The sequence below is a fragment of the Odocoileus virginianus genome, chromosome 3 (assembly GCF_023699985.2).
Source record: "Odocoileus virginianus isolate 20LAN1187 ecotype Illinois chromosome 3, Ovbor_1.2, whole genome shotgun sequence".
NCBI classification, from domain to species: domain Eukaryota; kingdom Metazoa; phylum Chordata; class Mammalia; order Artiodactyla; family Cervidae; genus Odocoileus; species Odocoileus virginianus.
In genome coordinates, this window is record NC_069676.1 from 17,703,737 (window position 1) to 17,730,457 (window position 26,721).

At 58.2% G+C, this 26,721-nt stretch overlaps 1 protein-coding gene across 1 annotated transcript; it reads right to left on the reverse strand.

The window, feature by feature from the left end:
- Positions 1 to 1,060: 1,060 nt before the first annotated feature.
- PIAS4 (protein inhibitor of activated STAT 4) lies at positions 1,061 to 25,573 on the reverse strand. The gene is made up of 11 exons (XM_020895319.2): positions 25,465 to 25,573; positions 20,316 to 20,742; positions 9,834 to 9,918; positions 9,185 to 9,226; positions 8,706 to 8,796; positions 8,469 to 8,597; positions 8,258 to 8,363; positions 6,122 to 6,195; positions 5,873 to 6,033; positions 3,143 to 3,273; positions 1,061 to 2,840 (listed from the first exon to the last, which is right to left on the reverse strand). The coding sequence occupies exons 1-11, from the start codon at positions 25,489 to 25,491 to the stop codon at positions 2,572 to 2,574; spliced, it is 1,542 nt and encodes a 513-aa protein (XP_020750978.1). The 5' UTR covers positions 25,492 to 25,573; the 3' UTR covers positions 1,061 to 2,571.
- Positions 25,574 to 26,721: the final 1,148 nt, after the last annotated feature.

The window sequence follows — 26,721 nt, forward strand, 5'->3', positions numbered from 1 at the left end:
CATTTTCACCACCCCATCAAGACCACCCCTCCCCCCTTGAGCACTCACTCCATATGCCCCTCTCCCACCCCGGGTACCCACCCTGTCTCTGTGGATCTGCCTGTTCTGGATGTTTCATGTAAATGGAATCACACACTATGTGGTCTTGTGTGTCTGGCTTCTCTCACTGACCATCACATCCTCAAGGTTCATCCTCATTGTGGCAAGTGTCAGTGCTTCACTCCTTTTTAAGGTCGGATCATTTTCCACTGGGCTTCCCTGCTGTCTCAATGGTAAAGAATCTGCCTGTAGCATAGGAGACTCAGATGTGGGTTTTGATCCCTGGGTCTGGAGGATTCCCTGGAGACTGTGGCAACCCACCCCAGTATTCTTGCCTGGAGAATTCCTCGACAGAGGAGCCTGGCGGGCTACCGTCCATGGGGTTGCAGAGTCAGACACGACTGAAGTGACTTAGCACCCACATAATCCACTGTGGATGGAGTGCGTGGTGTGTCCGTCCATCTGTTGACGGACACCTGGGTTGTTTCCCAACCACCTTTTGGCTGTTGTGAATCATGCTGCTGTGACCACGTGAACACTTATGTACCAGTGTTTATGTGAACCTGTTTTCATTTACCTTGCGGGAAGACACCTGAGCAGAGCCATTGGGTCAGATGGCAACCCTGGCCAGGACTCTCCCACTGCGGCTGCTCCAGGGCCTCACTTCTCCCCGATCCTCACTGACTAGCCGTCCTAGTGGGGACGAGGGGCACATATTCCTGTTGACTGGGGATGGTATCTTTCTATGAGCTTATTAGCCATGTATCTTCTTGGCCCCTCAGAGCGAGCAGGGACCCTCCTTGCATTTTGGTGGCTCTGTCTGAACTGGCCCGGCCCAGCAGACACACACCGGACCTCAAAGTTCAAGGTAGAACCTTTCCCACTGGACTGGACGCTGTGCCTCCTGAAGCCGGAAGGCCCTGTGGCACAGCCAGGAGGAGCATGGAGCGTGGACGGGCTTCTGGCTTTGTCCTCTGCTCCCGACCATGGCCCCCGACCCAGAGAGAGGCTGACCCCGTGGTAGCTTCACCTTGACTTTTTTATTTGTGTTTTTAAAAAACAATTAAATTAGAATACAAATATTAGAAAACAGCGGCCCTCAGCTGCCGGTGCAGACGGAGGGGGGGCCGAACTGCACAACCGAGTTTATACAGCAAAACTGAATTTGCCCTCGACCAGATTTACGTCCCTTTCTTCTCTAGACCTGAAATGATATTGCTTCCTGACTAGGAGAGTTCTGTTCATACAGAGAAAAATTATTCTGGGGTCTGAGGGTGAGGGGTGCAGGGAAGAATAAAAGCAAAAAAGAATGGCGGGCACAGGCGGTCTTGGAGAACCAGGTGTGGCCTCCAGGGGACAAGGGTGCTGGGCAGGGGGCCGGGCACCCAGTGGAGGCATCTGGGGCCACTGCGGGAACCCCCGTGGTTGCTGGACCACCCCAGAAGGCTGGGAGCCACTGGGGGGGGGGGGCGGGGGGGGGCCGGGCGGGGAGCTGACGCCCAGTCCTGTTGGAAGACCAGAGTGAGGCTCCCGGGGGAGGGGGGAGCCAGGCAGGCCTTGTACCCGTCGGAAAACCCAAGAGCAAGAAGAGGGGGGAGGAACCACCCCAAATGGAGAGGCCAGGCAGGTCCGTGCCACCCCTCCGAAGTGGTGGCCCCAACCCCGCCGAGGAGGCGGTGTCCATGGACACCTGCACTGTTCCCTAGGGAAGTTAACCTGAATTGGAGTTACCGAGGTAGCTGGCTAGAAAACTGAGACCCACCCCCCCACCACGCCACACGGTGCCACACCCTGGGGCCCCCGCCTGCTGGGGGGGTGGGGTGGGGGGGGCCTGGCCACATGCCGAGTCTTCAAAATACCAAGTTATTGCACTTTCAAAAAATACAACACATCTGTGGCTAAACCCTCCCTGGCCCCCCATGTCCCCCCACTGCCCACCCGTGTCCCCCCCAAGGCCCCACCCCACCCCCACCCACTCCATGGCTTCTTGGCTAAGAGGCTCCCTGCTCTGGGCTCTCAGGAGAGCACGTTAGCAGGGAGAGAGAAAGCAAAGGAACAGATGAATGTCAAGAGTTGTGGCCACCGCTGCCAGGGAGAGGGCCACTCGGCTGCCAGTCCTCCCTGAACTCCCACCACCCGGTCCCTCGCACCAGCTGGAATGGTCGTCGGGGGGCAAGGCGTCCTGGGCCTCCCCCCTACCCTTCCCAGGGTCGGCTCCGACTTTGGGCTCCGACACCGGCCGGGGAAGCGGCTGTGTAGGTGGCTTGCCTTGTTTTTAAGTTTGCTTTTTTGTTTTCTTTTTCTTTTTTTATACTTTTTTTTTTGTCATTTTCCTTTTTTTTAATCCTCCGATGGGAGAGTCCAGAGGTACAGGTGCCAGGAGCCAGGGAAAGGGGTGGAAAAAACAAAATGAACAACAATGAAAAGAAAAAAAAATCACTCCTCCCTCTGTGCCCAAGGCCCGCCTGTGCCCCTCCAAGTGGTGAGCACCAGGAAAGTCGAGTGTCCGGCTGGCGCAGCGGCGGCCAGCAGTCAGCAGGCCGACACCAGACCCTTTTGGAAGGGGCAGCGGCGCTTGGGCCGGGGGCCCTCCTCGTCCTCGTCCTCCTCATCCTCTTCTTCTTCCTCCTCCTCCTCCGAGGATGACGAGCTGTCCAGCGTTAGGTCCACCACATCAGCTCCCGGCTTCCCATTCTCCATGCTGCCCACTGGGCCACCTCCACTGCCCGCACTCCCAAGCACGCTGCCGCCCCCGCCGTTGACGCTGGGGGTAGAGAGGAGCCCATTGGTGTCCGAGGTGCCTGCAGGGGAGAGGGGACAGATGCTCGAGGGGGCTGCCAGCCTGCAGAGCAAGGGAATCGAGGCCAGAAAGGGGCAGGGGCAGCCTGGCCGTGTGGCCCACTTTGGAGGACAGGGCAAGGGGCCTGATGCCCGCAGGCCCCTGGCAGTCTGGATGGGGCTGGCACTTGGATCGCCCCTGAGCACTCACAGACCACCTCAGATACCCCTCTCTAGAGGGACTGACTCCACCAGGACAGTCGTGTTTCAGATAAAAAGGCGGCGGGGCGGGAGACAAGCCCCAGGAAGAGGTGGGTGGCCTCACCGAGCACGAGGATGGGGCACTGGGGGCTGCAGCTGCGCTCCTTCTCGGCGCGAATCGGGCACCACGAGCCATCCACCAAATACTCAATCTCGTCCGCGTCCTCGCACTCGCTCAGGATCTTGGAGAGGAGCCTAGGGGTAGGAAGAGGGGTGCTGACTCCAGGGTTGCACTGTGCTCCCCAGGAGCCACCTCCTTCTCCTAAACAGTGCTTCAAGGCATGATGCTGAAGAGAAGCTGGAGGCTCTGGTGTGTGCCTTGCTCCTGGTCTGGGCATTTGGCCCCTCCCCAGACCCTTGTAGCTGCTGCAGAGGGTGGGCCATGGGCCTGCCTCACCCTGCAGGCAGGGAGATCCAGGCCAGGCAGCAGCAGGACTAAGTACACAGCACTGGCCACACCTGGTAGCCTGAGGTTCTGCGAGGGCCACACATAGTGAGCCCTTCAGTCACCACCCCATCATGGCAAGATGACTGGCAGAGAACGGGACCTGCCCTCCAGCTGCTCTGGAGCATGGGGCCTGGGGAAGCCACAGGAAGGCCCCCCTACCTGGCCCCCACCCTCTCATCCTGACACTGTGCTGCCTGTTTTTACAGATGAGGAACCTGGGGCTCAGAAAGGAGACACATGCTGCTCAAAGGCCCTGAGAGGCTCTGGGCTCACCTGGGACTGGAGGGGCTCGGGTCACTTGCAGTCAGCCAGCAGCACCCCCTGAGGGCACCTGTGGAAAGTCACAGCCCCAGGTGCTGCTCCTAATAGACTGCCAGCAAGTCTGACTTTACAGTTGGGGAGACACAGGGAGGGGCGGAGGAACGCAGTGGTGTAGGGTGGGGGAGTGAGTCCCCCTAGGCCATGAGGCCATGTGATGGCAGGCCTGAATTCTGGTCCTGCAACAGCTGCTCCTGGGCCTCAGTCTCCCCGCCTTCAGGGTGAGGCAGGCCCAGCACCCACCCTCTACAGCAGCTATAAGGGTCTGGGTAGGGGCCGGGAGCAGGGCACACCCACCGGAGCCCTCAGCCTTTGTTCAACATCTACACTGCACCTGCCTACAGGTGGCTTTGATCCCCTCCGTCACGATCACACAGGAGGGAGGCCTTGTCCAGGACACCCTCTGTGGCTGAAGGGGCCCCTTCAAACCCCATCACCCCCTGGTCACCACAGTATGAGCACAGCTCTGGTTGCCATGCATGTCACACCTGGAAAACTCCTACTCATCCTCCAAAGCCCTGATCTATGCTCCTCTTCTCTAAGCAGAGCATAAGTAACAGTGTCTGTGTCTGGCTCAGTCCTCCCAACCCACATGCCCACAGGGGAGTTCCCCGAAGCATGGAGTTCTTTGGGGGCCCCCTAAATCACCCAGCTAAGGGCCAGAAACAAAACAGCAGAGCCTTGAGGAAGAACTGTATGACTCAAGGACCCTTCCTCCAAGAAGCCTTCCTGGCTACACTCAGGCCCCGCAGGCTGATGGAATCACAGTCTGTGTGGGACACCATCACACTACCCAGTCCTAGGCCTATGTGTCCCTAGAGCTGTCAGAATTACCAGCACTTGGGCCCAAGTGACCTGCTCCAGGGCTGTGGGGGGAGGCGGGCCCAGGCTGCACAGCTGCCAGGCTGGGAACAGAGCTGCCATTCAGGCCCAGTCTGGTGCCCGGCCCCAGGGGCCTCCTCACCCCACCCCAGGCTGGACACGGTGGGAGTGGCAGCTCGGCCCCAGCTGGGAGGGGACCCAGACTCAGAGTTAGCCTGACTGGACTTGCTTCTCCAAGTCCTTGCCGAGCCCCCTGGGAGCCGGGGGCCTGGGCTGTGGGCTGCCCCTCCTGAGACTCAGTCTCCTCATCTCTAAGGTGGGGGTGATCAAGGCCCACCTCCCTGAGCAGTTGAGAGGGAGGGCTTGCAAGACATCTAACACAGTGAGTGGACTGAGACAAGTGTCTGACGATGAGGACCGTCAACATGCGGCCACTGCAGGTCAGGGCTACCCCATTCCTCACGGCATTGGCCCCAGCTGCACCTCGACCATTGGGTGTGGGTGGGGCCGTCATGCAGTCAGCTGTCCAGGGCTTCCCCATGGCCCCTCCTGCCTGGGCCATGCGGTCGCACCCCCACCAGCCCCAGCTCTGGGGCCAGAAGTGGGTGTGGCCAGCACCTGGCAGGAGCCTGGCAGTCAGGTGCTGGGCTTCTGGAAACTTAAGCCCAGAGTGAAGTTGTCCCTTGGGGAGAATGGCCTCTTTCCCCATCTTCCCTTCAGTGTGGGGAGGGCCTGCTGGCTAGGCTCAGTGGGACAGTCTGACCACACACTGCTGCCCCCTAGGAAAGGGACAACAGAATTGGGCAGAATGTTGGGGAGACGTGTGTCTGCCTCACTCTTCCACATGAAAGATTCGACTAAGCCTTTGCTGAGCGCAGCTGGAGAAGCTGCTCCCCGAGCTGTGCAGGTTCCCAGGGGAAGAAACAGGCTCAGAAAATGCAAGGTCATGGGGGAGCAACAAAAGACCTTGTGGGTCTGGAGCCCCTCTTCTGAACCGAAGCTACACTATCACCAGGCAGACAGCCTTAAAGACCCTGACATCCTCCAGGGCTGACATTGGCCTCTCTTTCTAGCCTGGGGCCATCGGAGCTGCCACGGGACAAGACGCACCAGGAGGGACCATGGAGACCTCATGGGTCACAGGGCCCCCGCTTCTCTTTCCAAAGGCTCTGGGAGGCAAGGGGTCCGCATGCCCCTAGGACTCACCCATCGATGATGAGCTGGTCATAGGGCGCCGGCTTGTCACACACCGGGCACATCCAGGTGGGCTTCTTCTCGTTCATCTGGAGGTAGAAGACTGCGTCGAAGCACTGCAGGTGTGCGCAGGTCTCCGCGCGGCAGGGCACCGACAGCCGCATCTTCACCAGCTGCGGGGGCAGAGGGATGGTTGTGAGCGGCCGCCCAGCCAGCGCCACCCACCACTGGCTGCCCCTATGACCTCATGCGTTGACTCACCGGGCAGATGAGGGAGACCCGCACGCCCGTGGTAGCGATCTCGCTGTCAGGGTCCAGGCGCAGCTTCTCTTTGACTGTGGGAAGGGGTGACTGATGTCAGCAGGGAGGGACAGGGGTGCAGGCCCGGAGCTGAACAGCGGGTTCCCTCAGCACACAGAGATGCTCGGGAGGGCAGCAGCTAAAAGCTCAGTACCCTACTTCAGAGGGTTCACATGGCGAGTCTGTCACACCCACCTCCCTCAGTGACAGGACACATGTCTGAGCTCCAGGGCCCAGGACTATGAAGAGCAGCTAATGCTAAAGAGCCCTGGGCAGTGGCCACTCATTTCTGACAACAACCTGAGCGCACACAAGGGGGCCCCCTGACAAGCCTACCCTTTCTGGAAAGACCCAGATGAGCTGACAAGGGTCACCTGCCGTGACTGTTCCTTCTGATAAAAATCAAGGCCTCCAAGAGCTGGGAAGCCCCAAGGCCGGGACAGCCCTCTGGGGGCTCAGAGGAGTGAGCCCATGAGACAGCTCCCTTACACCACCCAAGCCTGCTTCTCTCACAAATCAGAAGACGGTGGGTGCCAACCACAAAGCTACCTGACTATAAGTACACGAGGTGTAGAGGGAAAAAAAGCCTGGAAGGAAATGGCACACTGCAGCCCTGGGGATGGGCCTGCAGGGGGCGCAGGGAGCTGGCTGATCAACCTGAGACGAGCAGCCTTTGAACTCCAAACCCCAGATGGCTCAGGACTGCGCCTAGGCCCACACAGTGGAGGGCACTCTGCTCTTCCCTCCTCCACACATGGACTGCGCCCCTCCTCCTCCTCCCACATGGGGCTGAGGGCAACCGGCCAATTTGTCCCCCACCCTGGTGTCCTGCTGTTCTCAGCCACCCTGTGGCCCCTCTCTCTGCCTGAGAAGTACTAACGAAGGATAGATCCCGAGGCTCTGGCCCCTCAGAAAGACCCAGAGCAGCTGAGAATGGACCCAGCGCACACCACACTTCATAGCAAGGCCCTGGTCCTCCTCCACATGACAGAGGGAGGGCGTGTGCAGCAGGAGGGGTTCCGGTGAGACACACAACAGGACTTCCCCGCTGCGACCAGAGAGGAAGCCTGGCTGCCCGAGTAGGCGGTCAGCTGTCCCACACACCGTGACAACACCCTGCTGCTCCTCCTGGCCGTTCACTGAGGAGTCAACCCAGGCCTCTGGGCCTATGCCCCCTGGGGCCCACAGTGCCTGGATGACCCTGTCCAGCCCCACACCAAGCCCAATGTGGGGAGCCCACCTCCTCTGGTCAAGTTGGCCATTGTCCCCACAGGGAAACAGGCAGGTGGGGGTAGGGTTGAAGAAAGGGCCCTTTGAAGAAAGTAAGGAGGGGCAGGGGGATTGCCCAGGCTGAGGCCCTGCGGTCACAGAGCCCTAACTCTGCCATGCTGGCCTCAGTGTCTCCGCTGGTCAGACTGGGATGTGGCCAGGCCCTGCTGCCTAGATCTGCATGAGGATGGAGTCGGAAGCCAGCCCACCAGGGCCTCCAGGTGACTCCAGGGAACTCCCAAGCCACTGCCATGCAGGGCAGCCCAGGGCAGGACGCAGGAAGGTTCCATCTGCCCGTCTCAGCTGTCACTGGGCTTTTAACACTCTATGTAGCCCTATTCCCTTTAACTGGTTTAGAAAGAAAAAAAAAAACCCAAACTGAATGATCTCAGCATCCCTGGTCAGACCCTCATCTTCAGCCTCTGAGCGCGGACTCCGCACACCCTGTCTCTGTACATCAGCCCAGAAACACCTGCCTGGACCACTGATCACAGGGGTCCTCCCCTGCCCCACAAGCCCTCCAAGGCCCCTTGCCCCATGGACCTCGGTGGCCCTCACCCTGCCTCTCTGTGCCCACTCACTGAGCTCTGGCTCGTCCCTCCTCAGGGCCTCTGCACTGATGGTTCCCAGTCTGACTCCCCACTTCCTTCTGCACTCTCTTAGAGACCTCCCAGAACACCACAACCCCAGAGTGACAGCTGGACCCTGGGAAGTCCAGGTTCCTCCATGGAGGGCCCGCCCACAGCAACAAGCCCCAACAAATTTGGGGGTCAGCACCAGGGACCGAGAGGAGCCCCACCCAGCAGTGCCAAAAGCCCCAGGGCTCACCCAGTGCCTTGCACAGCTCCGGGTGCTTGACCCCGATGGTCTTCAACCTCTGCAGCAGCTCCGAGGAGGTCAGCTGCCGCACCAAGTACAAGGCCACGGAATAACTCTGGGGGGTGGCGGGGCGGGAAGGGGCGGTTTAGTCAGGGCCAGGTTGCGGGGGCAGGCTGGGCAGAGGCGGTTGGGCAGAGGCAGGCGGGTCCAGGCCGCTCACCTTGCCATAGTTGCCCCAGGTGACAGTGATGCGGTTGGTGGCCGAGGACAGGTACATGAGGTGGGTAAGGTTGATGGGGCGGCACGGCCTCTTGGGCTCCACTCCAGGCTTGTTTGAGGGGTAGTAGCCCTGGGGGCAGATGTGCCGGCTGCGACCACCTCTAGGTGCTGTGCCCCCCGCCCCCCAGCACTCTGCCCCACCCCCACAGCAGGCCCGGGCTGCTGGGCATGCACTCACCGGCACCGAGCAGTAGCTGTGGTTGACTTTCACAGCGATGTTGGGTGGGTACTGGTCTTCCTGAGGGCTGCTGGTGTCTGAATAGCAGATTCTGTGAGGACAATGGGGACCATGGGGTCACGAGCACTGTGGGCAGGGGTGGGCCCGCTGGGAGAGGTGGGGAAGACAGATGGGGAGCTAGGGGGAGACGACATGACCTGTGTCTGGTCTAGCCTGACAGGGGGATCTCAATGTTAGACTGTATGGGTGTCAGACCCAGTGTCTGGCCTGAGGGTGGGAGGTGGGCAGCGGCATGCTGGTGCATCCAGGGACAAGGCCAGAGAGCAGGGAGGATCAGGTGGGGGCGGAAGTAGTCTGAGAGGGTTCTGGGGTCCTGGGGTGGGGCAAGACAGGGTTTCAGCCATTCAGGATGGCGGAAGGGAAGGTGGGCAAGGGTCGTGTCCCCACCCACCCCTGTGACCAGGCACACCTGGGCTTACCTTAGGACAACCTGAACGGCCTTGACCCCAGGCTGCAGTTCTCTGTGTAGGGAGCAGAGGAGAGTCAGTGAGAGGGCCTGTGCCCAGCAACCACTCTGAGCCTTCGCCAGGGAACAGCCAGGTGGACTGACCCAAGACCTCCCACGGCAACCAAAGGCCTCAGGGCATCACCTAGAACATTCTCCCCCACCATCTACTTGCCGGTGACTTGGGCAAATGATCTCTTTCTGGAGAATGGGGGCCTGTGTGGATGGTAAGAGGGCTAGTAGGTGTGGGCCCTATGCCCACCGGGCAGCCACCTTGGTGGTGACTTGTCCCAGCTGGAAACTGAAGACCTCGAGGGGCAGAGTCAGAGCCTGGGACCAGCCTGCCTCCCTCGTCTGCTCACCCAGGGTGGTCCTGCCCCCACAGGACACAGGTGGTCACCACTGAGGGGCTCCTGGCCTCAGGGGAGTAGGGGCACGATGCTGCCCCACACCCCACAGAAAACGCCCCCATCCTGGATGTCGGGAGCAGTGAGGCGGGACCTGTGAAAGGGGGACAACTGGCCCACCTGGGGGCTGTGGGTTAAAGGTGCTAAGAGCATGTGGTGGGGGCCACCCTTCCTGGTGAAGGCTCCCTGGGCTGCCTGGCGGCAGGCACAGCACACCTGGAGTTCCGGATCAGCTCCACCTGTCTGGGGGTCAAGGCGAAGATGCAGGGACTCTCCTGAAGCTTCTCGTTATTCTGTGGAACTGACAACAAACGTGGAGTCAGGGTCAGGCCTGGGCCCTGGCAAGGGTGCCAACCACCATCATCCCTCCAGGCCTGACCCTCTTCAGACTGGGCCCATCCGGGTGGGATGGATGTGGGGCCCACTGGGGATGGTGGGGGGTTGGATCCTGCCCCTTCCTGGGGCCATTCATCACTGCCTATGGTCCAGAGAACACTCACATCCCCCATGTTCCCCACTGAGGGCCTCTCGGGGAGCAGTAGCCTCTACAGCCCCTCTGTTCAAGAGGGCTGAGAACTGGACTGCCCTGGTAGTCCGGTGGTTGAGAATCCACCTGCCCATGCAGAGGGCCCAGGTGCCTCCCTGGTCAGGGGATCCCACAGGCTGCAGCTTAAGAGTTCACATGGTACAACTAAAGATCCCACTGCACAACAAAGGCCTGGCACAGCCCAATAAAAAAATAAATGTGTGTGTTTTTAAATGAAATAGGTTTAAGAGACAAAAAAAAAATGAAAAGGATTTTAAAATGAAAGCTGTATGCTTCCTCCACAAGAAGGTAGAAAAAAAAGCACAAACTAAAAGCCAAAGCCATTAGAAGGAAGGAAACTAAAGATAAAGATGAAAGTCGATGAACTAGAAAGCCAACAACAGAGAAAACCAACAAAGCCAAAGTTCTTTGATAAACACTGAGCTAGACTAACAAGACTGTGAGAGTACCAACTGTCAGGGACGAGGGGTGGACAACAGTACAGACCCTAGGGCCTTTGACCAGGGTAGGGGGTGGGGGGAAGCAGGAGAGGGGCTGTAACTTCACACCAATAAATTCAACAGTCTAGAGGATACGAACAAATCTTCCAAACACAGATTATCAAGTCTAGAATCAAAACATACAGAAAGTTTGAAAAGCTTTTTACCAGTTAAAAAAAAATGAACTCACAATTCCATCAGATGTTTAAGGAAGAAATCATATGAACTACATATAAACTCTTCCAGGGAAGTCCCTGGTGGCCTAGTGGTTATGACCCCAGGCTTTCATTACTGGGGCCCGGGTTCAATCCCTGGTTGGGGAACTGAGATTCCACAAGCTTCTCAGCAAGGACATAAATAAAACAGACAAACTCTTTCAGAAAGTAAAGGAGGAAGGACACTTCTTGATTCATTTTAATGAGGCCGACATAACCCTGCTTCCAAAACCTGACAGAACTGCATCAAGAAAGGAAAAACGGTTAACTATCTCTCATGAATGCAAAATATCTTTAATAAAACATGAGCAAACAGCCAGGCCCCCTGGGATTTGGCAAAGGAATGCAAGGTTGGTTTAAAAACCTCTACACAGGGACTTTCCTGGTGGTCCATTGGTTGAAGATCTGCACTTCCACTGCAGGGGCTCAGGTTTGGTCCCTGGTCAGGGCACTAAGACCTGGCATGCCACTCAAGGCGTGGCCAATAAATAAAAAAACAGATGAAACCTACGAAACCTCTACTTACAATAGCTAAAATGACAAGACCAGCCGTTCCAAGTGCTGCCAAGGATGTGGAGCAACTAGAACTCTCTGCTGAGGTAACAGGGAACATGGTTGTAACATGGAACAACCACCTAGGGAAACTGTTAGCCAATGGCTAATAAAGTAAAACATATACCTGGCCCTGTAACCAGCAACCTGCTTTTAAAGGCATTTACCAAATAAGCAGAAGTAAGTCCACAAAAAGACTTGTGCAAGAATACCCGGCTAATCTATTCCGAGTAGTTCTGAACTGGAAGCAACCCGAGTGACCAGCAATAGAAGAACACATGGACAAGCTGTGGTACTTTCATACTATAAAAGCTGTAATTCATTCATCAATATGGACAGACAGGAAGCCGTACAGCTGAAACAAAGAAGGCAGATGCAGAGATGGACATGCTGTGTGTGTTATGCCACCTTCCTGAAGAGGCAAAGCTAAGCCACAGTGACAGAACTCAGAACGGAGGCGGCCTCTGGGGGCTTTGGGGGGGGGGGGGGGGCAACTCAGCAGTGATGGAAATGTTCTGTATTTGGTGGCACTGTGGTTACTCAGCACGTGCCTCTGCTACAACTCAAATGACAAGCTAAGTATCTGTGGATTTCACTGTATGGAAAATGGAAACTGGATTTTAAAGTTTAAAAATTTAAAACTACCCTGAGGAGTGGTGATTATTCTGTGATGCATCAAAACATGAAGTCACTTTACACCAGGAAATTGTATCAGATTGTTGTATATCAATCATACTTCAACTTAAACATAAATTTGAAGAAGCAAAGAAACAAAAAACACCCCTCAAAACCAAAAAACAAACAAAAAATCCTCTACACTGAGAAGTCATCTGACTGCACACTGGAAGGGATTGAAAAGTTTGATAACAATTGATGAGGCTGGGACTTCCCTAGCAGACCAGTGGTTAGGGCTCTGCACTTCCACTGCAGGGGGGCCTGGGTTCAATTCCCGATCTAGGAGCTGGGACCCCACAAGCTGTGTGGTGAGGCCCAAAAACACCAACACCACAGACAAGCTGATGAGGCTATGGCTAGTAGGAGTGACACCCTCTAGGGAGGGTAAGCTAGCACTGTCTGCCAAAATGACTAACACCTCAGAAGCAGCCACTGCAGGTGGTGCACATACAGGAAGACCAAGGACTCTGTCACACGGGATGTGGGAATGGTTTTTATCAGCAACAGTTAAGGACCTAAATACCCACCTGTGTGATGTGGCCCTACGTGGAGGAATACTAAGCTCCGTGAACATGGGAGCTCCGATCAGGTGGCTCTCTGTGCTCTGACAAGAGACCAATCCCCAGGATGGTTTAAGTGGGAAGAGCAGGTGCAGAACAGGGTGCAGCTCAGGCTGCCAGGTGCAGAACCAAACCCGAGGAGGGGGTCTGTGCCACAGCTGCCCCTGGGGAAGGGGTGCCAGAACTGGCTTTGACCACAGCCTTGGCAACCAGCCCTGGGGAGGCAAGGTGTCAGCTCTCTTCCCACGGCAAACCCTTTAGAACACTGGTGGGCAGACTGTCCCTAGAAGGAGCTGGAGTATAAATATTTTCAGCTTCACGAGCCACACGGTTTCTGCCTCCACGTCCCCACTCTGCCCGGTACTGCAAAAGCCTGGAGCACACGCCTGGAGTGGCCAGGGGGCAGTAGGGAGCCCACCCCTGCTTCAGAACCTTCTGAATTCCAAAATTTAAAAAGCAAACAGGATTTGAATGTTAAAGCAGCTGGGGCCCATAAGCCAGACCTCGTGGGGCTGAGGGATCCCACCCCAGCTTCACTGAGCCCAAGCCCCATGCCCACCCAAGCCTGGGCGCCCCTCATGCCCAGGACCACCAGGACTGGACTGTTACTGGGGGTGCTCAGTGCTGGTCCAGAGCTGGTGCTCAGTGAACAGTAAGCTACCACCTCCTGTCTGCATGGAGGGCTGGTCCCTCCGGAGTCCCTGCTGGGCCCCTGAGAAGGCTGCCTAATTGGAGGGCTGGGCTGTGCAGGCTACTTGCAGATGCGCCCAGACCTGCCTGAAGAGCCCGGGGCAATTATTTATGAGGTGGGGGGAAGAGCCTCAAGACACCTGAGTTGGGCTGCCAGGCTGAGTTGGGGGTCAAACACACTCCCCCAACCCCACAGAATCTCCTGGGAGGCAAGGGAAGGGCCCACCCACCCGCCAGCCACAGAGCAGAAATGGAGAGAAAGGTCACTGACGGCTGGGTCCTGAGTCCATGCAGCAGGGGCAGGTGGTGCTTTCCAAAGCCATCAGCCCAGAGTGGCTGACTCTTACTCCAGGGAGCCAAGTGGCCAGGGGAGGCCAGTTGCCACCTAGGCTGGGACAGCACAGGCTGCACAGCTGGGAGAGGGTGGGGGTCCCCCAAACCCAAGCCTTTGCCATCCACCTCCAGGGGCGGCCTTACCCTCTCAGTTGTTCAAGGCCAAGATTCCACGACCCTCGCCCCCACCTCCAACCCTCGCCCCAACTTCCAATCTTGGCTCCCCTTGACCAATTCTATTGGCGCAGGCTTCCAAAGGAGCCCCTTCGCCATCAGGGCTCATCTGATCAATGTGCAGACCCCTCCTGGCTCCCCCCAGCTCAAGGGTCAGGGGGAGTGATGGGGGCAGGGCTCTGCCCCCAGCCCTGGTGGCCCTGATTCCACCGCAGCCACCCTGGCTGCCTCCTCCTGCTCGCCACCTGCCAAGAACATCCCGCCTCGCCTCGGGGCCTCTGTGCGCGTGTCATCCCCTCTTCCAGAACACTCCTCCCCCGACGATCTACACAGCTCTGATGTCTTTTAAGTCTGTGCAAATGCCACTGGGACGAAAGCCTTCCCGAGTGGCTTTATTTAAAAACTGCAACTCCCACCCCACCCCAGCCCACCAGCAGCTCTGGCAACCCCCACCTCCCTCCTGGCTTCCTTTTTCTCCAAAACCTCTCTGTCCCGAGAATTAGCACCATTTCCCCATGTCTTCGGGTCACTGTGGACACTCCACTGCACAGCGCGGGGTGGGGGAGGCCCTGCCAGGTGGTGTGGGGGCTGGGAGGAGGTACACGCCCTCCCAGCCCCAAGCACACCCACAGGCCTCAGAGTCTCTCCGGGACTAAAGGGAAAACCCTGCCTCAGGGTCCACGGCAGGCGGACCAAGTGAACCAGGGAAACCTCCCCCGGGACCCTGACAGAGGGCCAGGCAGCCCTGCAAAGCACCGCCAGCAAAGAATATGTAATGATCTCAGCAGGTACTCAACATATACTGGGGGGATGGAGGTAGTGGCGACTGATAAACCAGCAGTGGGGCCACTCTGAGCACGGAGCAAGAATAAGCGCCTGTCTGCTTTGCTATTGACCTGCCTTTTCTCAGATAAATACATATTTTTACAAAAGTTTAAACAGAAAGAGACTTTAAGAAGTCAATCGGCTGGGACTTCCCTGGTGGTTCAGTGGTTAAGCTCCCAATGCAGGGAACCAGAGTTCGATCCCTGATCAGAGAACTAGATCCCACATACTGCAACTAAAGATCCCTTGTGCTGTATCCCTGGACTTTCCCAGACCAGAATACTGGAGTGGGCTGCCATTCCCTTCTCCAGGAGATCTTCCCGACCCAGGGATCAAATCCCGGTTTCCTGTATTGCAGATCCTTTACTGTCAGAGCTACCAGAGAAGCCCCAAGACTTGGCACAGCCAGATGAATACATACATACATACATACATACATACATACACACACACACACACAGATATAGTTTGATTGGCTATGACTGGTCTTCCTCCCACTTCCATCTTCGGCTGGCAGGCCTCTGCCCCTGGGCTCCCAGGCCTCTGCCCCTGGGCTCCCAAGGCCCCTCCTCCCGGCCAAGGCCTGACCCCAGTGGTTAACAGATGGTAGGGGCAGTCCCAGAGGAGATAAAAGAGGTGCCCAGGGCTGGGAGCAGAGCAGGGGGCTCACAATGGGGGGGGGGGGGTAGGTACAACAAGCCCCAATTAGGGGCTCTGGTTCAAACCCCAGCTCCTCCACCTGGGGTAAGCACCCCTGACTTCCTACTGGCGGGATCAGCAGAGGAATGAATGCAGAAGCGGGGGCTCAGCGTTCACCCTGCAGCCTGCGGTTGCTTCTCATCTCCAAGCCTTTGCTCACACTGCTTGCACCCCCTCCGTCCCATGGATGTGGTGGGGACAAGCCAGCCCCAGGCCTCAGAGGATGAGAGACTGATGAGGAAGAAAGGGAGGTGAGCTTTAGATCAGGCCGTGGGGCAGGGAGGACCATGTTGGTAACAGCATGTGCAAAGGCCCCGGGGCAGGACCTGGCCAGGAGTGCTGGAGGTGGAGCAGAGTGCGTGAGGGTGAGGGTTGGACCAGGCGAGAGGGAGCAAATGAGAGCAAGGAGGGGATCTGGCAGACAAGCCAGCAGATCAGGAGAGTGCTTGGAGTAGAGGAGGAATGGGATCAGCCTGCTGTCTAAAAGCTTCCTCTAGCTGCAGCTGGGGTGGGGGGGGGGGGTTGGGGGTGGCGGTGTGGAGTTAGCATGTGGAGAAAACAGGAGGGAGGAGGGATGTTGGGCAGGTGGAAACCAGGGCTGTGCAGAAAGTTGGGAGGTGAGGGGATCATGGGCAATGGGAGTGAGCCCCCTCCAGCAGGACTGAGGCCTGTGCGCAGGAGGCCTTGTGAGGAAAACCTCTACCTCCACCCGAGGAGCCCTTCACAGGCCGTGCCAGGCGCTCCCAGGGCAACCACGTGCTGTAGAGCTGGTGGAGACCCTCCCCCACCACCATGGACAGGGGATGCCCAGGCAGCCCAGGAGCTCAGGTCACCTGCCCCTGGAGCTGGGACACAGGACACAGGACGCTTTGTGACCGTCCGGGCTCCCACAGCATGGAATGGCCAAGAATGCCACGGAGGGCCTATGGGCGGGGCGGGTCCCACACCAGGCTATGGGGCAGCAGGCAGGTGACTCTGCTTCTTTGCACCTCAGGGGTATTTCCCGCCTCAGAACAGAGGTAAAATATAGCCCAGAAAAGCTGGGAAGCCCTCAGGACATGCCAGCTGGTCCCCCCCAATGCCACAACCCACCCATGTCCAGGCCGCTCTCCTGACCCCAGCCTGCGCCACACTGCGCTCCGGTCACAACAGCCTTCATTCACAAACTCTCTCACCACTGGGCCTCTGCCTGGAACACACCCACCCACCCACCCGCTTAAGTTCAGCTTAACTACTACTTATTCCTCAGATCCGTGTGGGATTGTGACCTCCTTCAGGAAGCCTTCCTGACTGCTACCTCCCAACAAATGCACAGTACAGGGCTCCTGGTACTGACAACCCCCACTGCTGCTCAGAGCATTCCTTGCCAGTCAGGGACCCCACTGCCTTGCTTGTCAGCTGGGCAATACCAGCCAAAGGGCTTAGACCTTGAATGAGGTACCTACGTGGGCCCTGCCCAATGGGGCGGGTGCTAGACTGGCAGCTCTCCACCAGAGTCAGCCGACCACCTCCTGGGGCACAAGGAGACCTGGGGAGGCAGCCCGATCACCTGGCCGGGCTGCCTGAGTGGTCCCACCCCACAAGGCACTGCCCACAGGATGCCAGGAGCCCCGAGGGGCAGTGCAGCGCCAGGTCATGCCTCCTTCCTTCTGCCAGCGTGTCTCATGACAGCACCTCCTCTCACCCACGCACCGTGGCCCTGAGGTCTGGCCCTCCCCAGTCAGCCTCTGGTCGCTAACAGCCCAAGTGGCCAGGTCTGGGGGACCCTCAGGCCATCAGTGGGTTAAGACCCAAGCAGCAGCACTGGATCTAAGACTGCATTCCCGGCCCCCTGTAAGAGCCTCTGCCTTGGATGCTTGGCCCTGACGGCTGGGCTCCCAGTCCTGAAATGAGGCCCAGAGTCCAGAGTGGTTCAGAGATGGTGCTTCCCCACAGGAGAGCAAGGCAGCCATGGCGTGGGGAGGGCTCAGAGTGGGGAAGCTGGCTGAGCACAAGGCTCCAGGGGCCCCTCCTCAGGATGCTGTGTGACCTTGGGCTAGTCTCCTGACCTTTCTGGAAGCCATCCTCACCCCTGCGGAGTGGATGATCTGCCTCCTAAGGTCCTTCCAGCTCCGGGTCTGTGGCTCCATTATTCCCCTCCCCTCCCCCAACCCGAACATTCCTCTGTGTGTGATTTATGTCTCCTGTCCGCCAGGCGCGGGCTCCATCCTGGAGCAGGCCAGTGGCTGATCTGGGAAACAGAACAAGACTGTTTGGGCCTCCTTTCAGGTGGCAGGTCAGGACCTGGGGTGCGGGAGAAGGGGAAGCTGGCCTGAGCCTCCTGAGAGGGCTCCTGGGCTGTGCCAGCCATGGAAGGCACTGTGGGGAGGCGCCCAGAATGGCTGGTCCCAGAGCAGAGGGGACCAGCTGGCTCAGGGCCGGTGTATGTGCTCACTCAATCATGCCTCCCCCTAGGACCGCGGGCAGCCCGAGGGTCCTGGAGACTCGGGAGCAGGGTGCATCCTGGGGGAGGGGCAGGGGAATGGGTGGGAGCACAGGCAGGGTGGGGTCGGCCTCTTTGTTCTGAGCAGAGCCGAGTGATTCCTGGTGCAGACAGGGGAGCAGACTCTCCCGGAGATCAGGTGACCGGGGTCCCTGGGGGCTCAGGGCAAAGTGATGCATTGTGGGCCGGGAGTGACTGCACATTTGCTTGCAGGAAGGAAGCCCACGGTCCAGGCTGGGGAGGGAGGCTGCCGCCTCAAGTTCAAAGTCACCTCCAGTCCTGGTCCTGGCCCCTGCCGAGTGCTGAGCCCTCCCGGCAGCCTCCCTTAAAAAACCCAGCCTCCCTGTTGCAAAGATGGTGATTGAGTCCTCCGGAAAGAGTCTGAACTGTCAGCTCAATCTTCAGAACAGCCAGCCAGCCAGGGCTGAGGCCCCACAGTCTATAGGGATTGTGCTGGGGGGTGTTGGGGAATGAGTCCTGACATCAAGAGAGGCCAGGGCAGGGGTAGCAGAGACAGAGAAACTCAGGGAAATGCCTTGGGTCCCCAGAGCTGTCACAATACTCCCATGACAGGTGCTGCTGGGCCAACCTGCCCCCACCCAGGGGTGGGCGAGAAACACCTCCTGATGCCAGACAGAAGGCAGTGGAGGGCACAGCCCTGGGCTGCAGTGCGGGCCTCAGACCCCAGGACCACCCATCCGTGGCACCTTCCTTTACCTCTGATGCGACCCCACCCTCCCTAAGTCCAAAGGTGGCAGGGAGAAGGAGTGAGGTAGCTGCCAGTCCTCCCCTCCCCTCCCGCTCCCAACCAGGGCAGGACAGAAGAGCCAGCGGCTGGGGGCTGGAGTTAAAGCCTGTGGGCAGAGAGGGGGGCCCCTGCCGAGCAAGGCAGGGCGCTGGGTCAGCAGGGCTGAGAGGGACTGGAACACGTGGCCAGGGGCATGGTGGGCGGGGGCGTGGAGCGGCCACGACCTCTGGCACAGGGTGCTGGGACTGACTCGTGACCTGGGCCCACCATGTTGGGCTTCAGGACACACAACACCAGGTTAGGCTGGGGTACCTGGAGGCCCCAAACAAAGGGTGCTAGCAGGGGGCCTCTACAAGCGTGGCGGGCTCTGTCTGCATCCCCCACCCTGCAGGTGGTCAAAGATACACTGGGACTGAGTGTGTGGGTGAGGGGGAAGAGGAGTGTGTGGGTGAATAGGAACACTCAGGGACCTGGGAAAACCGGAGGGACCACAAGCACCCCACTGCATTCTACTTGCTCTCTGGAGCCTTGGAGGCCCAGGAAGCTGTGGCTCAGGGGTGGGGGGCTCAGGGCAGCTTCTGAGACTGAGTCCAGGCTGACACCCACTCCCAGCCCAGTCATCTGGCTGCATGGAAGCGGTGGGGGCATACTCACGTGCCACCCTATAGGCTTGACACACAGCGAGTCCTCAGTCAACAGAAGGGATAGAGAAACGAGAACAAGGTTCCGCGACATCATCTCCTCCACCTGTGGCTGCGCCTGCTCTTGCAGACACACCTACCCACACACTGATGGCCCGCCTGTGTGGATAGGCCTGATCCTGCTGACCAGGGTCACTCCCACAGACTGCCTACTAGGAAACAGCCTTCTGCTAGGGGGTGGGGATGGTGGGGCAATCAGGTTGAACCTCAGATCAAAACTCCAGCTCCTTTGCCACCAGGAGTAAGAGCAGAGTGGCCACCCCTCCAGGTGGCCTCCAGTGATCCCTGCCTCCCGGTGGTCCAGCCTGGCAAAGGCCCTGCCCACAGTGCAGCAGAATTGGTCCCTGTGACCAGTGGGATACGGCCAAAGCAAAAACATGCTACTTCCAAGCTGAGGTTGCAGGGGAGCCCTTGGCTTCCAGTGGGGTCACATGCTCACATATGTGACCATGTTCACTTTCTCTCTCCCTTTCTGCAGCCCCCTCCCCCTGACCCATCACAGTGCTGGTGGGGGTGGGGGGGAACGGACGGACAGGACAAGCCACCACTCCACACCACGCTGGGAGAACACTCAATTAGTCCGCAGAGGCCCATGTGGCAAGAACTGGTGTCTCTAGCCAACAGTTGCTGTCTCGGTACAATGAATAAGCATGCCACTCCTGCCCCAGTCAAGCCTTCAGATTAGGCAGCCCCTGGCAACAGCTGGACCATGACCCCCTGAGCGACCCCAAGTGAGAACAACCCAGCTAGGCCACTCCCCAGTTGTGACCTTCAGAAACTGAAGTGTCAGCTACTCCAAGCTGTTGGCATCTAGAATAACTTGTTACACAGCTATAGCTTACTAATTCAAGGACCTAACAGTGGGTCCCTGTGCCTTCTGGGAGGGGCAAGTCCCCCGCACGCAGCCCCTTGACTCTTGATGCCCCCCCAGAAAATGCTCCTGGTCGGCCACCTGATGGGCCTTGGGTGCTGGGAGAACCTGGGAGGTGGAGCCACCCTGGGGGGGACGGGGACTCACCCAGCTCCGTGGGCTTCAGCAACTCATCCAACATGTTGAAGAAGGGCAGCTTCACCAGGCGCACTTCTGGCTTGAGGGTCTTGGCAGGCAACCGTCCAAGTCCATTTAAGTACTTCCCGTAGAGCACAGGGTAGTCAATGTTGGGGCCAGTGAGGGGAGTCCTGGGTACCGAGCTGGCCCGCTCATAGGTGGAGTGTATGGTCAGAGGGTCCAGGGGCCGGTGGGGTTGGGGTACAGGCTCTGAGCTCTTCTTGGCGTAGCGCGTCTCGTAGAGCTCCTTGATTTTCTTGAACAGCTCGGGGCTACAGTCAAACTGGACCAGCTGGAGGGCCCGCGTGACAAGTTCGTGTTTAAGTCCGCTCTTACTCCGGCCGACAAAACCCAGGAGCATCTGAAGGTCGGAGACTCGGAAACTCATGACCATGTTCTGGGGAAGAGCAACCACAGATACACACGCTCAGAGGGAGACGCTGCCAGGGCAAGGGGCCATCCAGGCCAACTGGGAGGGTGGCAGGGAAGACTGAGCCCCCCTACCTGGGTTCGGTCCCACCTCCATGCCTGCCCTCACCCTCCCCTGTGAGGCCCCGTCCCAGCTCAGCCCTGCTCCCCTCCTCCATACTTTCTCAGCACCAATGCAGCAAAATCTTCTCTGACTGCCCCCCACCCCCACCCTGCCACCACACCATGAGTGCTTCTGTTTTAGGTTCTCTTTCCCCATCTTCAAGTCTGAAAGCAGTCCCAGGGCAGGAGCTGGGAATCTTGCTTCCTGGTCAACAGTCTCAGTCACTCCTTAGCTGGGAATACCGATGGCCTCTCTTCATCAGGGAGGATGGCATGTGGAACGGGCCAGAGAAGATGACGTACAGAAGCAGAATGAGTACTCAACCGTCAGCAACATCGACCACAAACACATCTTCCCTTCAGTCCAGAGGGCAGTAGCCACTGCTCACTCAGTACAACTCATCTGCTGGGGACTGAGCTGGGTGAGTGATTACATACTTAATTCTGGTCCTTCAAATACCCCTGCCAGGCTGGGTTGAGCTCCAGTTACAAGATCCAAACCTGACTCTGAACTGGGGTGGCTCCTCCCTACCAGGCTGCCCCTGCACTGGCTTATTTCAGCCGAGCACTGCTGAGGCCATCAAAGAATCTGCAGGTCACCCCGGCAGATGTCCTCCCCTTGGCACTGTGGTCCTCAGGGCTGGATCATTCTCTGCGGTGTGGCTGTCCTAGGCATGGTGGAGTGTGGAGCAGCATCCCTGGCCCCACCCACTTGATGCCAGGACCCCCCCCCCAAATCCAAGTCGTGACCACCACAAACATCCCACAGACATCAGCAAGTGACCCCTAGGGGCAAGATCCCTCCCAAAAGAGAAGCACAGGGACCCAACAGTCAGAGGTTGCAACTGAGCTGTGGCAAAGCGATGACTGAGGTCTGGTGAGTATCGCCTGGTGGTGTCCCTCCAACGAAATCGGATCAAACACAAGAGCACAGTGGACCCTGATGCTTTCTGTGGGACTGACCAGCAGTGGCCTGCCCTCCGTGATACTGTGGACTCCCTAATATGCTCCATAAGCAAAGTATCCCAGAAGGATGGGCCAGCCAGGTTTGGGGGCCACCTGTGCCGAGCCCTGAAGCTGGCCTGTGATAAATGAAACATGGTGGGAGAGAGAAACTTCCAGGGGGAATGGAAAAAAGAAAAAGTACAGGCGACAAGTGTGGACATGGAAAGCTGGCGAGCTGGGGGCAGGACAGCAGCCAAAGAAATCAAGAAATCACTTAAAAGCAACTAGAAAAAGTCCGGCGGTCTGAGGCGGGCAGGACCCCTGCCAGGCTGTTTACAGCAGTGGCCTCAAAGCCAGAAGGCGCTGGTGCTTCCTGGCTATCAAAGAGTGAGATGTGCCATGTGACAGTGGCCCCAGGACTCAGGAGCCTGAGGCTCAAAGGCAGGCTCTGCCCCAGGTTCCCAGAGGAGCCTGGGTCCCTGTCAGCCTCACAATCATGATGGGGACCCAGTCCTGCCTGCAAAGCCTTAAAGGGGGAGCCTTTTGCTGCTGCAGGATCTTCTTCCTCCTCCCGTGCTACAGATGGGGCGCACCCACCCATGCCAAGCTCGCCGGCCTTTACACTCACTCATCTCACCAGGACTAGCACCCACTAAACAGGTGAGAAAACTGAGGCTCCAAGAGGGAAGCAGCTGGTGCCAGGCCTCCCCATGTGTCCACAGCAGAGTTGGCAGTATCTGGACTCCTGAGGCTGTCTACCTCCAGCTGCCGAGGAGCCCCTCACTCCCCAGCATACTCCCTGGGTGGGGGACCCAGTGGTCTGCAGGCCCCCACAGAGTCCGAAAACTGTGCAAACAAAGAGGCTTTGCCTCCCTCAGCCTGACTTTCTACCTTGAACAGAGGAGAAAGGCTTGCAGACAAGATGTTTCTTCTGGAAGAGGCCCAAGGCACTCAGGAGGAGAGGCGAAGTCATGTGGAAGAGCTGACCACCAGCCACTGAGCCTGAAGCAGGTGGGCCTAGCCTTTAAGAGTCTGACCACAACAGGGCACCCCGCCCTGGGGAGCTGCTGCCCCCACCTGCCCCTTCTACCGGGTTGGGGATATCCAGAAGCCGCGTGTGCACGCGCAGCCTGGGGCACACCTCTTGAGCTGCCATATGTTCAGGACTCGGATTTCTCAGCAGCTGCCACTACCCAGGAGCCTGCCCTTGACACTGGGTGGCGGGGGGGGGGGGGGCGGCGGAATGAGCGGGGCGCAAACATTCAGGAAGAAGCCCCAAGCGCTACACAGATCACTTCCTGCCTGGCTTTATCCTGACCCGCCTGCCCCTCAGATCTGTGTTTATAAACAGCACCAGGCCCCAATGGCTTCCAGAGCCTCAACTCTGGGCCCATTAGGAGCCGCGAGGAGAAACAGCGGCCTGGATACAACAGCCACGCTCAACTAAACAGGGGCTCCTCACTGCAGGAACTCAGAACTCAGCACATATAGCTACACACCCTCTAGGGGAGTGCCCAGCCCAACCCCTCCCCCCAACCCCTCTCAGGGGCCTCAGGTGAAGAGTCTCAGATTTCCAAGTGTATGAATAAGTCCCCCTTGCTCTCCTCTGAGATCAGCCCATTTTGCATCCCAAAAGATAAGTCTCTGGTTATCACTACGAAAGGTTTAAGAAAGTGCCTCAAAGAGGGAGTCATTTCAATGACGTGTAAAGCACTCCACAGGGACAGCAAGGCACTGAAGAAGTAGGAAGGTTCCAGAGGATCAGAGCAGGCTGGGTGACAGTCCTGAGACCCCCTAGGACAGAGGCTCATGGTTTAGAGAACTTGAAAAAGGGTCAACCTGATCTAATTGGGGAGGGGGCCCCAGTCATGGAAGGGTCAAGTAGAGTTCATCAGATCATGTTTCAAGGCCCTAGATGGTATAAAAGTTCAGACCCTACTCTCTGGCTGGAGTGGCGGGCCTGCGTTTAGAGCCACAGGCCCACAGTGCCCTGAGGAGGTTAAATTTCAGGGCTCCAGGGGACTTCAGGCCACAGGCTGCCACCTTGGGCTGGCAGGGTTCAGACCCCTGCGTCTCTAAGGCAAGTCTCAATTTCTCAAAACAGAGCGCGGTGGCTGCGTGTGTGATGCAGGTATAGGCGGAAGGCGCTCAGGGGTGAAGGGAGGGTAATACCCGATAATCACAGAACCGTGAGGGCTGTATTTCAGATCCCCGTGGGAAGGGAAAGGAGACGGACTGAAAGGGAGGAGCGAGAGAGAGAAAACATTTACAGGTCAGGACCCCGGGTAGGGGAGATCAGCCGGGGAGGGGGCGGGGCCTCAGTCTTGCTAGGTCCTGTCCCCCAACTCCGAAAGACAGCGGCTTTGAATAAACTTCTCAGGCAAGAACCCTAGCCTAGTCAGGGGCAAGAGTTCTGGAGCCTCACCTCGCAGGGGCATCTGACAGTAGATACCTCCCTGGGAGACGGATGTTCCCAGCTTAGTCTCAAGATGGTTAAAAGGGGCCTCAAACAAGAAGGAGGTGACATCTTTGGGATGTAGAATGCAGACTCTAGACAGCAATACAGGGGAGACAGACTGGGAACCCAACTGGGTACACTCCAAGGGTCAACGTAAGAGACCCGCAAAAGGAGCGGGGCCTCAGACGCCAGAGTTGGGGTGTCTAAACAGATCTAAAGAGGGGCTGTGTGGAGAGTGTGGTCTGAGCAGTAGACTCGTGATGGGGTGAGTATAAGGGAACCAGCTGGGGTTGGAAATGGGGTCTGATCCTTCGAGTGTGGAGTCTAGGGCTCCCAGGAGCAGAGTTCAAAGCTGCACAAATGCTGTCGGGAGGGGAAAGAGTGAGAAGGAACGCAAAGCCCAGGACCTATGACTGAGAGAAAAGAGTTAGGAAGGAGCCGACACCAGGACCAAGGCTCCATCACACCCGGGAAGGCAAGCTCAGCTAACACCGCGCCCACTCCGGGGTGAGAAGGGTGTCAGGAGGGGGGCGGGGCTCTGGGACCAGAGCGGGAGCTGAATAAGGGCTCTAAACCTCAGCCTGGGGTACAGACCCCCAAGAGACACCCTGTGTTTTGGGGCGGTTCAGGATCCCCAGGTCATCACCCAGGATGGTGGAAGTGGTCCAGAAAAATCAGAGGACCCTTCCGAGCAGAGAGCCGCCAAGGGCAGCCTGATCAGCTGGGCGAAGAGACTTGAGACCCAGATGCCAGCCCACTATACCATGGGAATTGGTGAGAGGCAGACACTCCCCCAAGCCAAAGAGCGCCGACCTCGAGGAAGGGACGAGCAGCCCAGCCCGTCAAGCTGTCCGGGGGGACAAGCTGGAGGCGCGGCCCTGTGCCCGTGTTCAGCGCGATCTGGACCCTAGTCGCTTGGGTTGGAGAGGGGAGGACCCAACCTCACGCCTAGGGGGGCCGAACCCCCTGCGCGGAGACTGGGGTGAGGTTTTGGGGGCCCCGCCCCCGGCCTCCCCGCGCCCCGCCCGCAACCGGAGCCCCCAGGCCAGGGGCGGGCGAGGGAGGAGGACGCCGAGCCGCAGGCGGGCCGCGCCGTGGGGCCCCAAGCGGAAGGTACAGACCTCGGCCTGCCGCCCGGCCCCCGACCCCCGCCCGCCCTGGCCGGCGCCGCCACCGCTCACTCACTTTGGCCTCCACCAGTTCCGCCGCCATCTTGGCCACCAGCGTCCCCCGCGCCGGGAGCCCCCAGCCGTCGCGTCACGTGATCGCCCTCCACTAGCGGGCGGGGCCCCTGCCGCGGCCAATTATCACCCTCGCGCCCTCCTCCCCTCTGGCGCGCGCGATCGCGCACTGCGCAAGCGCGCGCGGCCACCGCCCGGGCCTCGGGCCAATCGGGGCTGCCCGACTACGCACCCCCTCCCGTTTCACTCACGGCGACCACGCCCACCCCTGGCCGGTCTGGTTTCTTAAAGGGGTACAAGGCCGGCACACGTTGGGGCGGGTGCTGGGTCCTGTCTGAGAGAGTAGACAGTTGAGGCGACAACAATGCAGCCAGGTGTCGCGGTCCCCTGCGCGAGGCAGCCTCCAGGTGCGTGACTGGACGCCTAGCTGCCTGGGAGGAGGAAATGGTTGGCCCGCGCGGCGGCCTCCAGTACGTGCAGTGAGGCGCCTTGGAGCGCATCGCGTTTCATTCTCAGCGGGCCGGGAGCCCCGCGCGCTGTACATCCGGGTCCTGGGGTGGCTGAGAGGGCGCGGGCTCCTCACCCCCTTGGTGCGCCGCCGGCGGAGAAATGTTGTACCCCATACCCAATTACCGCGGTGCAGGTGACCACACCACCACCACTCCCGCCCCTCGAGTTCCGCCTCTCCACTCACGGTAAACCTTTGGAATCTGCGCTAATCGGAAACTTACCAGCGTTAGAGCTCTCCGTGGCTCCCCAGTGCCCGTGAGCTGGTAAGCCCAAACTTTCTTGTGTCAAAGAAAGCAAGAGGATAAAAACGTATTTCGGGGCCCATCCCTTGAGGAAATGAAGCGCCACAAATGACTCAGTTATCAAGTTACCAATTTTTATATAAAAATGCAAAAATATCCATAATGAAGAAAATACTAAAATTTAAGAGGGTATACAACTTTGTAATTGTATAAGTGACTTCCCTCGCCTCACCAGAACTCTGAATCTGCGGGGTTTTGTTTTACTTATCTTATAGGTTTTTTTTTTCTTTTTTTCTTTTTAAGGATGTGAGAACTTCCCTAGGGGTCCAGTGGATAAGACTTTGCCTTCCAATGCAGGAGGATGAGTTTGATCCTTGGTAGGGGCGGGGAGGAAACAAAACATAGAAAGATTGTTATAACAGATTTAGTAAAAGCTTCAAAAGTGATCCGTATTAAATAAATGTTAAATAAATAAACTAAAGCCATTAAAAAAAGAAGAAAAGGTGCAA